At 40.8% G+C, this 15,699-nt stretch overlaps 1 protein-coding gene across 3 annotated transcripts in view; it reads left to right on the top strand.

The window, feature by feature from the left end:
* The window catches only part of ascc3 (activating signal cointegrator 1 complex subunit 3), a 277,397-nt gene that overhangs the window by 41,964 nt on the left and 219,734 nt on the right, over positions 1–15,699 (top strand). For all 3 annotated transcript variants that reach the window (XM_061715394.1, XM_061715404.1, XM_061715413.1), the window contains exon 8: positions 3,069–3,194. In XM_061715394.1, the coding sequence (XP_061571378.1) occupies positions 3,069–3,194 (126 nt within the window). The remainder of the gene's footprint in view (positions 1–3,068; positions 3,195–15,699) is intronic.

Raw genomic sequence — 15,699 nt, 5'->3', positions numbered from 1 at the left:
TGTCCGCGCTGAATATGCGAATTATGCGGGGCTCGCTTGATTTCACAATAGCTGCACATTTTCGCATAAAGTTTGGAAAAAGGGGGAAGTGTTGTGAGTGACATGTCGGGACGCCCGGTCGCGACGTGCGGGACCCGCCCGGGAACCTCCGCACCCCTCGCAGAAACTGCCACCCCCCGAACAGCAGCTCTCACCCGCGGGGGTGAGAGGAAAAAGGGAGTGCCGTCTCCGTCGAGCCCCCCGCTTGCGCGGTGGGCGCGGCTGCCGGTGGACTCAGGTCTCCGCGCTGCCCGCGCACCACTGCGCCTGCGAAGGCCGGCGGAGGCGGACGCACGCTCCCATCCACTTGGGGATCTTGGCGGCGGACGCGTGGGGTGACGGAGCTCCGGCTCGTCCCCTCCCCGTGCCGGTGCGCACGGCAATCACCCGAGCACTGAGCCGCGGGCTGGAGGGAGAGAGACAGCCGGCCTCCGGGCCACCACCGCCCCTCTCCTCTCTTCTCCTCTTTTTTCCAGTTCCTGCATACTTTCCACATATTTCGCAATTTTCCGCATATTTCACAAATTCCTGCATATTCCGCGACTTCCTGCATATTCCGCAATTTCACCGCATAAAAGCACATAAAAAACCTGCACATTTAATCGCATAATCAATTATTTTAGTCCGCAAAATCAAGGTTTTTAGCCCGCAGAATCAAGGATTTTGAGGTGTCGGCTCTGGGCCTCGGATCACCAGCTTCTTTGCAGCCTTTCCTTAGGTCGCATCAAAGGTAACACTGGCTACGTTTACATGCAGTCAAAATTCGGGTTATTGCTAATATTCCGGTTACTGAAACATTGGGAATATTCCGTTTACATGGTAATTAATCATTCAGGATATCTGGATCAAACCAGCGACGCACGGAGAACGTGATGACGCAATTACCGTCATTTCCACTTCTTCTTCCTGTATCCAAAACAAATGCTGCTTTGCGCAACTTTTCTCTCACCTTCTTGTAAATCTTCTATCCCGGTACTTTCTACCGTCTACAAATGCAGAAATGTTCATATCCTTCATTACATTTATGAAGTGATTAGTCTCCTCCTGGTCTTGGTTTCTCCGTGTTTAGAAGAACTTCCTGGACTCAAAAGACCAGGATTCCTTGTGAACAGAGCATGAGCTGAAAACAAATTCATGTTCCGTTTCAGCGGGATATTCCGCATGGTGTTTACATGACACAATATTCTGGTTTTAAAAGGAGTAACCCAGGGCTCATATTGGGGTTTTTAAAAACCCCAATATGAGCAAATTCGGGTTATTCAAAGGGGTTATTGGTGTTTACATGGCCGTGAAAATGCCAATATTGGGGTTTTAAAAGGGTTATTGATGCATGGAAACACAGTCAGTGTTCTTGGTATTGTCTTAGCTTGCATGACCATACACTTTTAGGAAATAACAGCAATCACATGTGGACATATCCACACAAACAACACAGTGAGGCTAAAGCCTGGATTATGGTTCTGCGTTAAACCAACGCAGTGCCTACGCCGCTGCCGTGACGCCGTCGTGAACCTCCGGACTTCTCCGTCACTCCATTTCTCCGCGGTGCACTTCCCCCCCAGAGCACTAGGGGGTGCATTCTTTTCCTTCATGGTTTATCCCACTTTTCCAGTCACACTGAATCAAAGAGATATGGACAACTATTGTGCAAAACTCCAGCTCTCTCACTTCACTTATCAATCCTCAAATATAGATAAGCGCCCTGTAGTCTTAAACATTTTAGAAACATATTGAAGTAGATTTGTTTCTTAATTATTCAATCAAAAAAAAAGATTGCTTCAATCATAAAAAATTATTTTTTCACTTTTTTTCTTTGATTGAAAAAGTTGTTTTTTTTAATTGAAGTGATTTTTTTGTTATTGAAAATATTTTTTTTCTTTTTGAAGCAACTTCTTTTTTGATTAAATGATAGACACAAATGTCCGACCCATAATGTGGCCCAAACACAAAAAAACACAATTCAATCAAAAAAGTTGCTTCAAACTGAAAGACTTCACTTATCTCAAAGAAAACATTTCCAATCAAAGAAAAACAGTGTTCAAATGCATTTTTTTGAGTCTCAAATATTTTTTTTGCATTCAAACACTTTTTTTCTTTGATTGAAATCATTTTTTTTTATTGAAATTATTATTTTTTTTTCATTGAAAATATATTTTTTTGATTGAATAATTAAGAAACAAATCTGCCTCCATATATAAACAACTCTGAACAGTTTGGTATCAATGTTTTAATGGTTAAAGGTTTGGAGGCATTGTTGGATTGTATTATTTTTGCAGTTAAAACATGGACTGCATTCTGCTCACACTTTTAAATTTAGATCATATTCAACACGAGCCCTCGGTCTGCAATAAAGCTACCGTTAACACAATACATGAGCGACCAAACTCAAGCTGGACATAAATACGGCATCAAATTTGCACAAATCCTTATCAGCAGGAGCTTTTTGTGTCAGTTAGGCTTCACTTTAGCATTCCTGACACTAGTTTAGTCTTTCAGACACACTTTCTACTGCCGTTAAACTTTTACCGTTAAAGTCCGAAGCGCCGGATGTTTAAGAGGTCTCGGTGAGACGCCTTCAAAATAAAAGCACTAAATATCGGTCTCCTATAAAAAATAAAATAAAAGCCTGCCTTTAAATAACGTTAATAAGAAAAAAAACATAAAAACACATTTATAGAAATACTCATCCTAAAGGTAATTTACAATTTCCATTATTTCATTTTAATTTTTCGAAAATTATGTTTTATTATTTATTATTATTAATATTACTATAGCGACAATACCACAGTTTTTAATGTCGATCTTGTCATTTTATTTAGTTTTTATCAGCTACACACCTTTAGAATGGGCCGTGAAAATATTGTCAGACATTAAACCGGTCCTGGTTCAGAAAAGGTTGGAGACCACTGAAGTGAAGTATATTTGTGACGGGTGTTGTTCCAGTTGAACGTGCCTGAGGTGGAGAGTGAGGTGGAGAGTGAGATTGAGAGTGAGGTTGAGAGTGAGCTCCTCTTGTCTGTCACGTTCAGATGCTGCTGCCTGAAGGGATCCACAGAGAAAACAACAAGATGTACGAGGAGGTGGAGATCCCTCCCAACGAGCCCATGGCCGTCGGCTTTGACGAGAAGCCCGTCCTCATCTCCGACCTGGACCAGGTCAGTTTCCTGTTCCTGCTCTCGCTGCTACTTCTCAGGACTTTCAACAATTACAACTGTGCTTGAAAAACATTGTCTAAAACAGTCCGCTGATGCGTAAATATTTTTTATCATTGTTAGATTTTCAATGTTTTTCCCTTTTATTCCTTTAATTATGAGACAAAAAATAAGGGAATGATAATAACAATCATGAAATAAACTGAAGGCATTTTTTTTTGTGAAGATTTTATTTCGAACATGTATGATAATAAAAGAGTACAAAAAAGTAAAAAAACAGAATATATATATATATGTATATATATATGTGTATATATGTGTATATATGTATGTATGTATATATATATATATATATATATATATATATATATATATATATATATATATGTATATATATATATATATATGTATATGTGTATATATATATATATATATATATATATATATATATATATGTATATGTGTATATATATATATATATGTGTGTGTACAGCACTCGGGCAGACCTCACGGATCCACCAACATGTTCCAAACGGAGTAGGAATGAAGTAAACACTTATCCAGTCCTACCCCTGAATCTACATACATTCTTACATATAATAAGACGAGTTTCGATAAGCTTACTTATAAAACACACATACCTACTTTAATAACTGTGATATAATACTCAATGATATCTATATATAAATATAGTCAAAACAAAACAAACTCCCTGCATTTAGTTGTGCTACTATGTATGTACGTACTAATAGAAGTAATTATAATGTATAGTATTACATTATCATTACTTTACTATAATACTACAATATAATAGAGAACAATAGACAGCAATGGTATAACAATATACTTGAATAACTATATAAATAGATATGCTATATATATATATATATACTGGTTCATATATTTACCTCCAATCATATTCATAAAAATTACTATAAATCTAAATATTGACATATCTACATCTAACTATAAATCAATATATATATTAATAAAGATATAGATACACAAATACTGTGCGTATAATACAACTCTATATCCATATTCATACCTACATCTAACATATCTATATCCATAATATACATCTATATATCTACATATATTAATACATGTACATATCTACATGTTTCTACATCATATCTATATATCATATCATCATATCTACATCAGGAAGTAAACTGTGTACCTGTGAGAGTTAGGTCAACCGTTTTCTTGTTTTCAGTCTTTTTTTCCTTAGATTTAATTGTGTTGATAATAGTTTGACATAGTAAGTTAAACCTTCCCGGCGGTTTAACAAACTACTTTCTCCAGCATCATGAAAAGTCCTCTGTTAGGTGTGGCGATGCATCCTTCAGCGATAACACCGTGTTCTTCCTTATTTTAATATTGCTGATTATGGTTTACAGTTTAAGATTAAGATTCTCAGAATATTCTAATTTTTTAGATAGGATATTTGAGTTTTCTTAAGCTGTAAGCCATGATCAGCAATATTAAAATAATAAAAGGCTTGCAATATTTCAGTTGATTTGTAATGAATCCAGAATGTATGACATTTTTGTTTTTGTAATTGCATTACAGAAAATCACAATATTCTAATTTTCTGAGACAGTCCTGTAGAACGCTGGGGTCTCATTACGTGAGCGCTGTGGATTCTCCAATCCCTGCCTGTTATCCAGCCAGCACTGTTTGATGGATTGACCCCACCGGAGATTTGACGGATGGATCTTGGTTGTGTTGCATCTGGATGTGGAGGTGGAGGTTTTTGGAAAGCGTAGCCGAGCGTAGCCGGTCCCCGCCTGGACGTCTCTGGGTTTCATTCTTCTGTTGTATGATTGCTTGTGCACGTGAACTGTGAAGTTCACCTGATCAGCATGTGAGATGTGTCAAGTTGCAAAACCATAAACGTGTTGCCAAGATTCCTGCTGCACGGCTATACAAACTCATATACATGAACTCATTTGAAACACGTATACATGGATGTATCTGACGTTCACACACGGCAGAACGAGTCCTGCCCTCGCACGCATCACATGTTCTGATGACGGTTCACTGGCCACGGTTACATGATGTTTTTTATTTTGGAATTAATTATTCAGAATTAAATAATTCCAAATTAAACTATTTTCCTTGGAGTTTACATGGAAATAGTAATTCCGAATTGAGGTTTACATGGAAAACACGTTTGATGGTCTTTCTCCAATTCCTCTCCAGGTCTGGGGGTTGGGAAGGTTCTGATTGGATAGGGGGGGGACCGGAAGTTAAACTTAGCCGCTACAACTTTGAAAAGCTCACCATTTTTATGTTTATTGCCATCGTTTCTTTGAATTATTTCCAGGTCCTCCAAGCTATTAGATAAATGGTCTCTGCTCTTGACCAGCGTTTACTGCGTGCTGCCATCTGTATCCTTATTTCTACGGCCTCCAAAATCCAGCGCTGGTGTCTGTTATCCTCAGTGCGGAGCTCTGGCTTTGTCCCACTTCATGATATGGTTTTCCCTTTTACAGTGGTCTGTTATGGCTGACTTGTGGGTCTCTTGCAATAACTTCTCTTTTATTGCTCTTGTTTGAATTTTTTCCGTCTCCTTCTCGCATTCCTTTTGATGTTCTTTTCTCCTCGTGTTGAAGCTTCTTCCCGTTTCTCCTATGTAAGTTTTATTACATCGGCCACGCCCTCATAGTAAAAACAGCTGATAAGGACGTTGTCACTTCCCATCACGTGACACTCTGAGGAAGGCGGGAGATCCGCCGAAACTGGAAGGTAAGAAGTCGGAACTTTGTCTGGAAAAAAGAAACCTTAGGATATCTATCTGAAGACATGATGAACACAATCCAACTCTCATAGTTGAAGTTACCTATGATGAAAATTACAAGCCTCTCTCATCTTTTGTCAAGGAAGGAGAAAGAGAAGAAGGGAGGAAAGAAGGAAGGAAGGGAAAATGAAAAGAAGGAAGGAAAGAAGGAAGGAAGGGAGAATGAAAAGAAGGAAGGAAAGAAGGAAGGAAGGGAGAATGAAAAGAAGGAAGGAAAGAAGGAAGGAAGGGAGAATGAAAAGAAGGAAGGAAAGAAGGAAGGAAGGGAGAATGAAAAGAAGGAAGGAAAGAAGGAAGGAAGGGAGAATGAAAAGAAGGAAGGAAAGAAGGAAGGAAGGGAGAATGAAAAGAAGGAAGGAAAGAAGGAAGGAAGGGAGAATGAAAAGAAGGAAGGAAAGAAGGAAGGAAGGGAGAATGAAAAGAAGGAAGGAAAGAAGGAAGGAAGGGAGAATGAAAAGAAGGAAGGAAAGAAGGAAGGAAGGGAGAATGAAAAGAAGGAAGGAAAGAAGGAAGGAAGGGAGAATGAAAAGAAGGAAGGAAAGAAGGAAGGAAGGGAGAATGAAAAGAAGGAAGGAAAGAAGGAAGGAAGGGAGAATGAAAAGAAGGAAGGAAAGAAGGAAGGAAGGGAGAATGAAAAGAAGGAAGGAAAGAAGGAAGGAAGGGAGAATGAAAAGAAGGAAGGAAAGAAGGAAGGAAGGGAGAATGAAAAGAAGGAAGGAAAGAAGGAAGGAAGGGAGAATGAAAAGAAGGAAGGAAAGAAGGAAGGAAGGGAGAATGAAAAGAAGGAAGGAAAGAAGGAAGGAAGGGAGAATGAAAAGAAGGAAGGAAAGAAGGAAGGAAGGGAGAATGAAAAGAAGGAAGGAAAGAAGGAAGGAAGGGAGAATGAAAAGAAGGAAGGAAAGAAGGAAGGAAGGGAGAATGAAAAGAAGGAAGGAAAGAAGGAAGGAAGGGAGAATGAAAAGAAGGAAGGAAAGAAGGAAGGAAGGGAGAATGAAAAGAAGGAAGGAAAGAAGGAAGGAAGGGAGAATGAAAAGAAGGAAGGAAAGAAGGAAGGAAGGGAGAATGAAAAGAAGGAAGGAAAGAAGGAAGGAAGGGAGAATGAAAAGAAGGAAGGAAAGAAGGAAGGAAGGGAGAATGAAAAGAAGGAAGGAAGGGAGGGAGGGAATAAAGAAGGGAGGGAAAAGGAAGGAAGGAAGGAAGGAAGGAAGGAAGGAAGGAAGGAAGGAAGGAAGGAAGGAAGGAAGGAAGGAAGGAAGGAAGGAAGGAAGGAAGGAAGGAAGGAAGGAAGGAAGGAAGGAAGGAAGGAAGGAAGGAAGGAGAGAGCAGGAGGAATGAAGGAAGGAAGGGAAGAAAGGAAGGATGGAAGGAGGGAAGGAAGGAAGGGAGAAAACAAGGAAAGAAGGAAGGGAGAAAACAAGGAAGGAAGGAAGGGAGAAAGGAAGGAAGGAAGGAAGGAAGGAAGGGAGAAAGGAAGGAAGGAAGGGAGAAAGGAAGGAAGGAAGGGAGAAAACAAGGAAGGAAGGAAGGGAGAAAAGAGGAAGGGAAGGAAGGAAGGAGAGAGCAGGAGGAAAGAAGGAAGGAAGTGAAGAAAGGAAGGAAGGAAGGATGGAAGGAGGGAAGGAAGGAAGGAAGGAAGGAAGGGAGAAAACAAGGAAAAAATAGGAAGATAAGAAGGAAGGAAGGATGGAGAAAAGAGGAAGGGAAGAAGGAAGGAGAGAGCAGGATGAAAGAAGGAAGGAAGTAAGGAAGGGAGAAAAGAGGAAGGGAGAAGGAAGGAGAGAGCAGGAGGAAAGAGGAAGGGAGAAGGAAGGAGAGAGCAGGAGAAAAGAGGAAGGGAAGAAGGAAGGAGAGAGCAGGAGAAAAGAGGAAGGGAAGAAGGAAGGAGAGAGCAGGATGAAAGAAGGAAGGAAGTAAGGAAGGGAGAAAAGAGGAAGGGAGAAGGAAGGAGAGAGCAGGAGGAAAGAGGAAGGGAGAAGGAAGGAGAGAGCAGGAGGAAAGAGGAAGGGAGAAGGAAGGAGAGAGCAGGAGGAAAGAGGAAGGGAGAAGGAAGGAGAGAGCAGGAGGAAAGAAGGACAGGACAATTAGGTCATTTTGACCCAAAGACAGTGCAAGGGTTAAGTGGTAGAACTTGCACAATTGATGGCTGACTAAATACTTTTTTGCCCCACGGTATGTTATCTGTTTACATCACAGAAAAATATAGCTTCGAAGTACCGGTACTTAAAATGAAAATGATGTACCAGCCTGAGGGTGAGGGGAGGAACCTGCTGCTGTCACCACGGCTCAGGCTCGGGCTGCTACAGGTTTTAGCTGGGTCTAGCTTTGGTTCCCAGAAAAATCACACATTTAAGGAGAAGATTAATGATCTTCACCTACTCTGAAAATGGTTGTAATGCTTTTGCTACATGCTGTGTGTACTGTATAGTCACTGTTATCCTGAGAGTGTGTGGGTAAACAGGAGCGGGCCAGCCGCACCCAGTGACTGATGTTCTTTCTTAATGGAAGTGCTGTAGCCCTCAGCTAACTGTCAGGCAACACAATGATCCATCAGTCTGGCTGACAGATTGATTGACAAATACACACAGAGAAACATTCCCTTGAGCCTCTGAAAGGCTTTCCCTAAACCACCTAGCAGGTTTTCTATAAGAAAGCAGCGGACTCTTACACAGGGGCTTACATCTGCTCTGCTCCTTTTGAAGGGGCAGAGCACTAGCTCCACACACAGGGTTGTTTCTTCCAGGCTCTGTGACTATCCTGTCTGCTGAAGTAGACACTGTCATCCATCACCAATCACACCAAACAGGTGAAGATGCAGACCCTGCACATGCTGACTCCCATTCTCTGAACTTTGATCAAGCACAGCTGTGGACCTCACAAGCATTTTATCAGACGTGAAGATCTCAGTTTAACCTCCTACCTCTTGGCCGCCCTCCTGCCGCCCATGTTAATTTAAGCCCATAACCTGCTGTTATCCCGTCTTCTCCACAGTTTCCCCTACTAGTTGGAGCTGTTTTTGCCACTCAGTGCGAGTAAAGGCTGATTTATGGTTCTGCGTTAAACCTACTCCGTAAGGTACGTGGCTCCACGGGAGTCTCTCCGTAGCCTACGCCGTAGCCTGACCTGCACCTCCCAAAAAATGGAACTAAGCGTTGAGGCGACGCAGACCCAACTCAGACCGAGAGGGCTGGGATTGGTTTGCTTGGTAGCAACGCATTTCCGGTTCCGAGTCGTGAAGCAGTCGTGAACTTTCAGTGCTCTTTTTTTCGTGTGTTTGTGATTTTGTTTTGTTTTATCTTTTTGCACAATAGTTGTCCTTATCTCTTTGATTCACTGTGGCCGGAAAAGCCGGAAGCTAAACAAAGTATCAACTAGTGCTCTGGGGGGTACTGCACCGCGGAGAAATGGAGTGACGGAGAAGTCCGAAGGGTTCACGGCGGCGTCACGGCAACAGCATAGGCTCGGCGTTGGTTTAACGCAGAACCATAAATCAGCCTTAAGGGGGCGTGGACCAGTGGGAAAGTGACATCAATGCATACCCTCATACAGAGATGAAACCTTCTATTAAAACGTCTCTTAAAGGCAGTTGGACTTGACAGTGACCCATACAGTTACCAAGAACCAGTGGTCCATGGACATTAATATTTGGTACAGTTACCCCAAGAACCAGTGGTCCATGGACATTAATATTTGGTAGAGTTACCAAGAACCAGTGGTCCATGGACATTAATATTTGGTAGAGTTACCAAGAACCAGTGGTCCATGGACATTAATATTTGGTACAGTTACCAAGAACCAGTGGTCCATGGACATTAATATTTGGTACAGTTACCCCAAGAACCAGTGGTCCATGGACATTAATATTTGGTACAGTTACCAAGAACCAGTGGTCCATGGACATTAATATTTGGTACAGTTACCAAGAACCAGTGGTCCATGGACATTAATATTTGGTACAGTTACCAAGAACCAGTGGTCCATGGACATTAATATTTGGTACAGTTACCCCAAGAACCAGTGGTCCATGGACATTAATATTTGGTAGAGTTACCAAGAACCAGTGGTCCATGGACATTAATATTTGGTAGAGTTACCAAGAACCAGTGGTCCATGGACATTAATATTTGGTACAGTTACCAAGAACCAGTGGTCCATGGACATTAATATTTGGTACAGTTACCCCAAGAACCAGTGGTCCATGGACATTAATATTTGGTACAGTTACCAAGAACCAGTGGTCCATGGACATTAATATTTGGTACAGTTACCAAGAACCAGTGGTCCATGGACATTAATATTTGGTACAGTTACCAAGAACCAGTGGTCCATGGACATTAATATTTGGTACAGTTACCAGTTGTTTGTTTGCCAACGAGCGCTGCAGGAACTCTGCATGCTCGTTCGTGTGATATTTCTTCAAGTGTTTGAAGCTCCTTTCACATAGGCCAGCGGTCGGCAACCCAAAATGTTGAAAGAGCCATATTGGACCAAAAACACAAAAAAAAAACAAATGTCTGGAGCCGCAAAAAATGAAAAGTCTTGTATAAGCCTTAGAATGAAGACAACACATGTTGCATGTATGTGTAGCTATAACTGGGGGAAGATTTTTTTTTCATTATGCACTTGGAGAAAAAAGTCGAAATCTCGAGGCAAAAAAGTCGAAATGTCGTGAAAAATGTCGAAATTTCGAGAAAGAAGTCGAAATGTTGAGAAAGAAGTCAAAATTTCGAGAAAAAAGTCGAAATGTTGAGAAAAAGTCGAAATGTCAAGGAAATAGTCAAAATTTCGTGAAAAAAGTAGAAATGTCGAGAAAAAAGTAGAAATGTCGAGAAAAAAGTAGAAATGTCAAGAAAAAAGTCGAAATGTTGAGAAAAAAGTCAAAATTTCAAGAAAAAAGTCAAAATGTCGAGAAAAAAGTCAAAAATTCGAGAAAAAAGTCAAAATGTAGAGAAAAAGTCGAAATCTCGAGACAAAAGTCAAAATTTCGTGAAAAAAGTCGAAATGTTGAGAAAAAAGTTGAAATGTCGAGATTAAAGAGGAAAGGAAAAAAGGAAGAAAAAAGAGAACAGAAGAAAAAGGGAAAAAAAGGAGGGAAAAAAAGGAAAAAAGGGCCAAACATTTTTGAAAAATCTCCAGGAGCCACTAGGGCGGCGCTAAAGAACCGCATGCGGCTCTAGAGCCGCGGGTTGCCGACCCCTGACATAGAGGGTGCAAAGCGCAGACTGCGCAGACCTGGCTCTCCCATTCATTGTGTATGTGCTACCGCGGCGCAAGAGCGGACCGCTCTGCCACGGCGTTTGTGCCGCGACTGCCTGCCCCAATTGAACATTCTTTAATTTCACCGTTCCGCGCTGTGAGGACATCTCGGCGTGTCCAATAGGAGAAGAGGTGGTGGAGGCTCTGCGCCGACTCTGCGCCCTACCCGGCGGTGGGCGCGCCGCAAACCGCGCTCTATGTGAAAGCAGCTTGAGACTTGTGCTTCACACGTTTTGCACTCTGCCTTTCCAGTTTTTTCATCCTTTACTTTGAAGTATTGCCACACCGCTGACATTTTATGCTATCCACGCTCTCTCCCGGTTGTTGTTATCATAGACATTTATACGTAGACGCCCCATCGAGCGCTGAGCCGTACGTCAACGTCGCCGCCATATTGGATGTTCAAGACTGCGCTGTAAACTAATACAAGTAAATGGACTTATTTTCATAAAGCGCCTTTCTACAAAGAAATGTACGTTTTACGTCTCATTTATTCATTCACACACGCACTAATATACTTGGGAAATAGTTTGGCACCAAATATAATATATTTAATTTTATCAGATGGCAAAAATAAGAACTTTAGTGATCCCACATAGGAGTAATTCATGTTATATCAGCTATAGAGAACAAGGTAGTGCCGAAAAAAACAATATATATCCCCCCTCACAAAAATAAGAAAAATAGAAAAACATATTTTAAATTTTTCAAGTAACCAAATAACATATTTGAACCATTTTTCAGACAATATAATAACATTTGAACCATTTTTCAGACAATATAATAACATTTGAACCATTTTTCAGACGATAAAATAACATTTGAATCATTTTTCAGACAACAAAATAACATTTGAACCATTTTTCAGACAATAAATTAACATGTTTTGTTGATGTTTTGTTCCGTTTCATCCATGGGTCTCAAAAAAAACCAACATCTTTTCTAAATATGAATAGCCTTGGTTTCTTTAGAACAGGGGTCTTTTTTATCCCAAGGACCCTTGGATGACAGAAAAACAGAGCAGGGACCCCCGCTTGGAATTCAGATTTCTTTCCCTTTTTTTTTTTTAACGTGTCACATTTTAAGCCTGGCTCATAATAACTTTTGAATGTGTTTTATTCTGCTTATATCACCTTATTAACCAATTCCTGACTGGGTTATTAGCTACATGTGGTTATGGTTGATGGTTGGTTTGCCGAGCTGTAACGTTACAATCTCCAGCTTTAGGCGTCGTTATTGTCACTAATTTATCCTTCAGGTCTAACTAGCGTTAAATATGAAATAGCCAAGTCAATTTCGCAAAAAATTTTCTTTTCTTAAACAGCTAGCTAGTTTGTTTTTCCGCTCTAAAGTTGACATTAGTCACATGACTCACGTCATGGGAATCATTTATGTGGAGTTGTAGACTAAATAGTTATTGTCAAAAGTTGATTATTATCGCCTGGTAATGGAGTTTTCTCAATGATATATATAATATATATACACACACATATACATATACATACATGTATATAATGGGGAGAAATAAAGACAATTTTTGTATATATATATAATTTATAAAACATTTTTTAACTCTCACAAATTATTTTGGTTAAAATTGCCTTTATTTCTTTTTAAGTTGGAGGACCCCCTGCAGTCCCTCCGCGGACCCCCTAGGGGTCACGGAGCCCCGGTTGAAGACCCCTGCTTTAGAATAAAGACCATTTGTTTCTACTTGCTGGTATTAAAACTTTGCCCAGAAAAATTGACTGTTAAAACTCAAAGAGTTCCTTTTGTGTGCCGGAGTGGAGATCATAGATTATGGATTGAGTTGATTTAGATTGTTCCTTGTCCCGGTATCTACCTGAGTTAAATCAGAGTTGATGGATGTGCCGGGGCTGTAGTCATTCATTACTGACAACAATTGATCATCAGTGATGAGCAAACGTGAAACATGACCGACGTTGTTCAAGCCAAAACATGTTTCTTCTCCTGAACCAGGTAGGTGGGTAGGTAGGTAGGTGGGTGGGTGGCTGCATATATAGTCAGAGGAGATTTTCACTTTGTCCTCCTCTTTTGAAGGTCAGTAACAATATCCACACCACATAAAATGTTAAGGAATTTCATCAGTCCAGGAATAATTCATTTTTGGATTACTTAGCATGAAGTAAAGGTAGTAGTATCTGAGTAACTGATATGGACTGATATGGAACCTCTTCTGCTAAGGGGTGTGAATTATCTGCTGTCAAGTGTTGACTATTCATTACCTTAAGCCTGGGCAACTCTGGAACAAAGTGCCTGGCTCCTCTAAAGCGCCACCACACAACACCTAATAAGTCTTTACCCGCTAAGAGGGCTTTGAAAGGCAGACTGAGAAGTCTGATGCCCCCCCCCCATCACATTTAGGCTGAGTGCTGATTGTCATTTATTGAAGGCTGTAATAGAAAACGGGGCCGAGTGAGCTGCAGCATGCCTTTTAATGGATTTGCAAAACATTAAAAAATGTGAATTTATTGGGATGCTTTTTAACTAATGAATCAGGATGTGGGCATCCCGCTCTTGCCACTGTGGTAAAAGCTCCCCTAATTCATCCAAATAGATATGTTAGTGAGTGAGAGCAGGTGCTGCTCTTTAATGCTATTGATGGATCCTGCATGTGCAGAAACAGCAGCTTCCACTCGCCCACGGACTCCGTGACTCCAGACAACCGGATCTCCTCCGGGCTGCTCTTTCAAGGGAATTTGCTCAGGCTTCCACACAAAAAAACCCCCCAAAAATGCCCATTCTCACAAGAAAACGGTGTGTAGAGGGTTAGGGATTAAGGAGTACTAACAGCTTTGCTCTTTAACAGCTCTAAAACATATTGTGCGTGGGTAAGCTGAATGACTCAAGAAATGACCCACTCTTACCTCTCCCAAGCCGTATATCTATTATTCTGACCCCTTTTGGAACATTTTTTAGATAGTATTTTTTTAAACATGAATTTTAAGTACGGTATTTAAAATGTCTTCTGCAAATGAATGAGTCTTAATAATCAAGATTCCCTTTTTTCCATGAGCAAGCTGGTTAATATTTGATTTGATTTGAAGATTTTATTTTGAACATGCATGTTAAAAAAAGAGTACAAAAAAGTAAAAAATCTGGGATATATATATATATATATATATAGATAGATAGATAGATAGATAGATAGATAGATAGATAGATAGATAGATAGATAGAAATCACCAACATGCTCGAAACAGAGTAGGAATGAAGTAAACACACTCGAGTCCTACCCCTGAATCTACATACATTCTTACATGTAACATTCTTACAAGACAAGTTTCAATAAACTTACTTATAAAACACCCATACCTACTTTAATAACTGTTCTATACAGTGATAAAATACTCAATTATATGTATATATAAATATAGTCAAAATCAAACAAATCAAAGCAAACAAAAGAAAACAAAACAAACACCCAGCATTTAGTTGTGCTGCTATGTATATATGTAATAATATACTATAATAATACTATAATACTACAATATAATAGAGAACAATAGACAGCTATGGTATAACAATATACTTGAATAACTATATAAGAGTAGATATGCTATATATACACTGGTTCATATATTTACCTCCAATTATATATGTAGAAATTACTATAAATCTATATATGGACATATCTACATATAACTATAATATGTGTACACTGCTGAAAACGAAGAAAGGAACACTTAAATCAGTAGAACATCAAACCAATGACATGTCTGGGATCTTGATCTGGTCAGTTAAGTAGCAGAGGTGACTGAGCGGCTACAGCGGCTTTCATGTGAATAAAATGAACAACAGATGCATTAGAGGGGCAACGGTGAGATGACCCCCAGAACAGGAATACATGTACAGGTGGAGGCCACTCTTCATCTATCACTGTTGTTCACTAGTTTAGCAGTTGGCTGGCATCAGTGTCACTGCTGGTTGCATGAGGAGATACCTGGACCCTACAGGGGTGGACCAGGCAGTCTAGTTCCTCCAGGAGGGCCCACACAGTCTAGTTCCTCCAGCAGGGCCCACACAGTCTAGTTCCTCCAGGAGGGCCCACACAGTCTAGTTCCTCCAGCAGGGCCCACACAGTCTAGTTCCTCCAGCAGGGCCCACACAGTCTAGTTCCTCCAGGAGGGCCCACACAGTCTAGTTCCTCCAGGAGGGCCCACACAGTCTAGTTCCTCCAGGAGGGCCCACACAGTCTAGTTCCTCCAGGAGGGCCCACACAGTCTAGTTCCTCCAGCAGGGCCCACACAGTCTAGTTCCTCCAGCAGGGCCCACACAGTCTAGTTCCTCCAGGAGGGCCCACACAGTCTAGTTCCTCCAGGAGGGCCCACACAGTCTAGTTCCTCCAGGAGGGCCCACACACACGTGCTGTTGCCAGGAGGTGTGATGTGCGTCTGAGCACAGTATGACTAGCGTAGTGGAGGTTCC

Source organism: Cololabis saira, chromosome 3 (genome assembly GCF_033807715.1).
Source record: "Cololabis saira isolate AMF1-May2022 chromosome 3, fColSai1.1, whole genome shotgun sequence".
NCBI classification, from domain to species: domain Eukaryota; kingdom Metazoa; phylum Chordata; class Actinopteri; order Beloniformes; family Belonidae; genus Cololabis; species Cololabis saira.
Note: the sequence above shows the minus strand (reverse complement) of the source record. Positions and strands in the feature narration are given on the sequence as shown.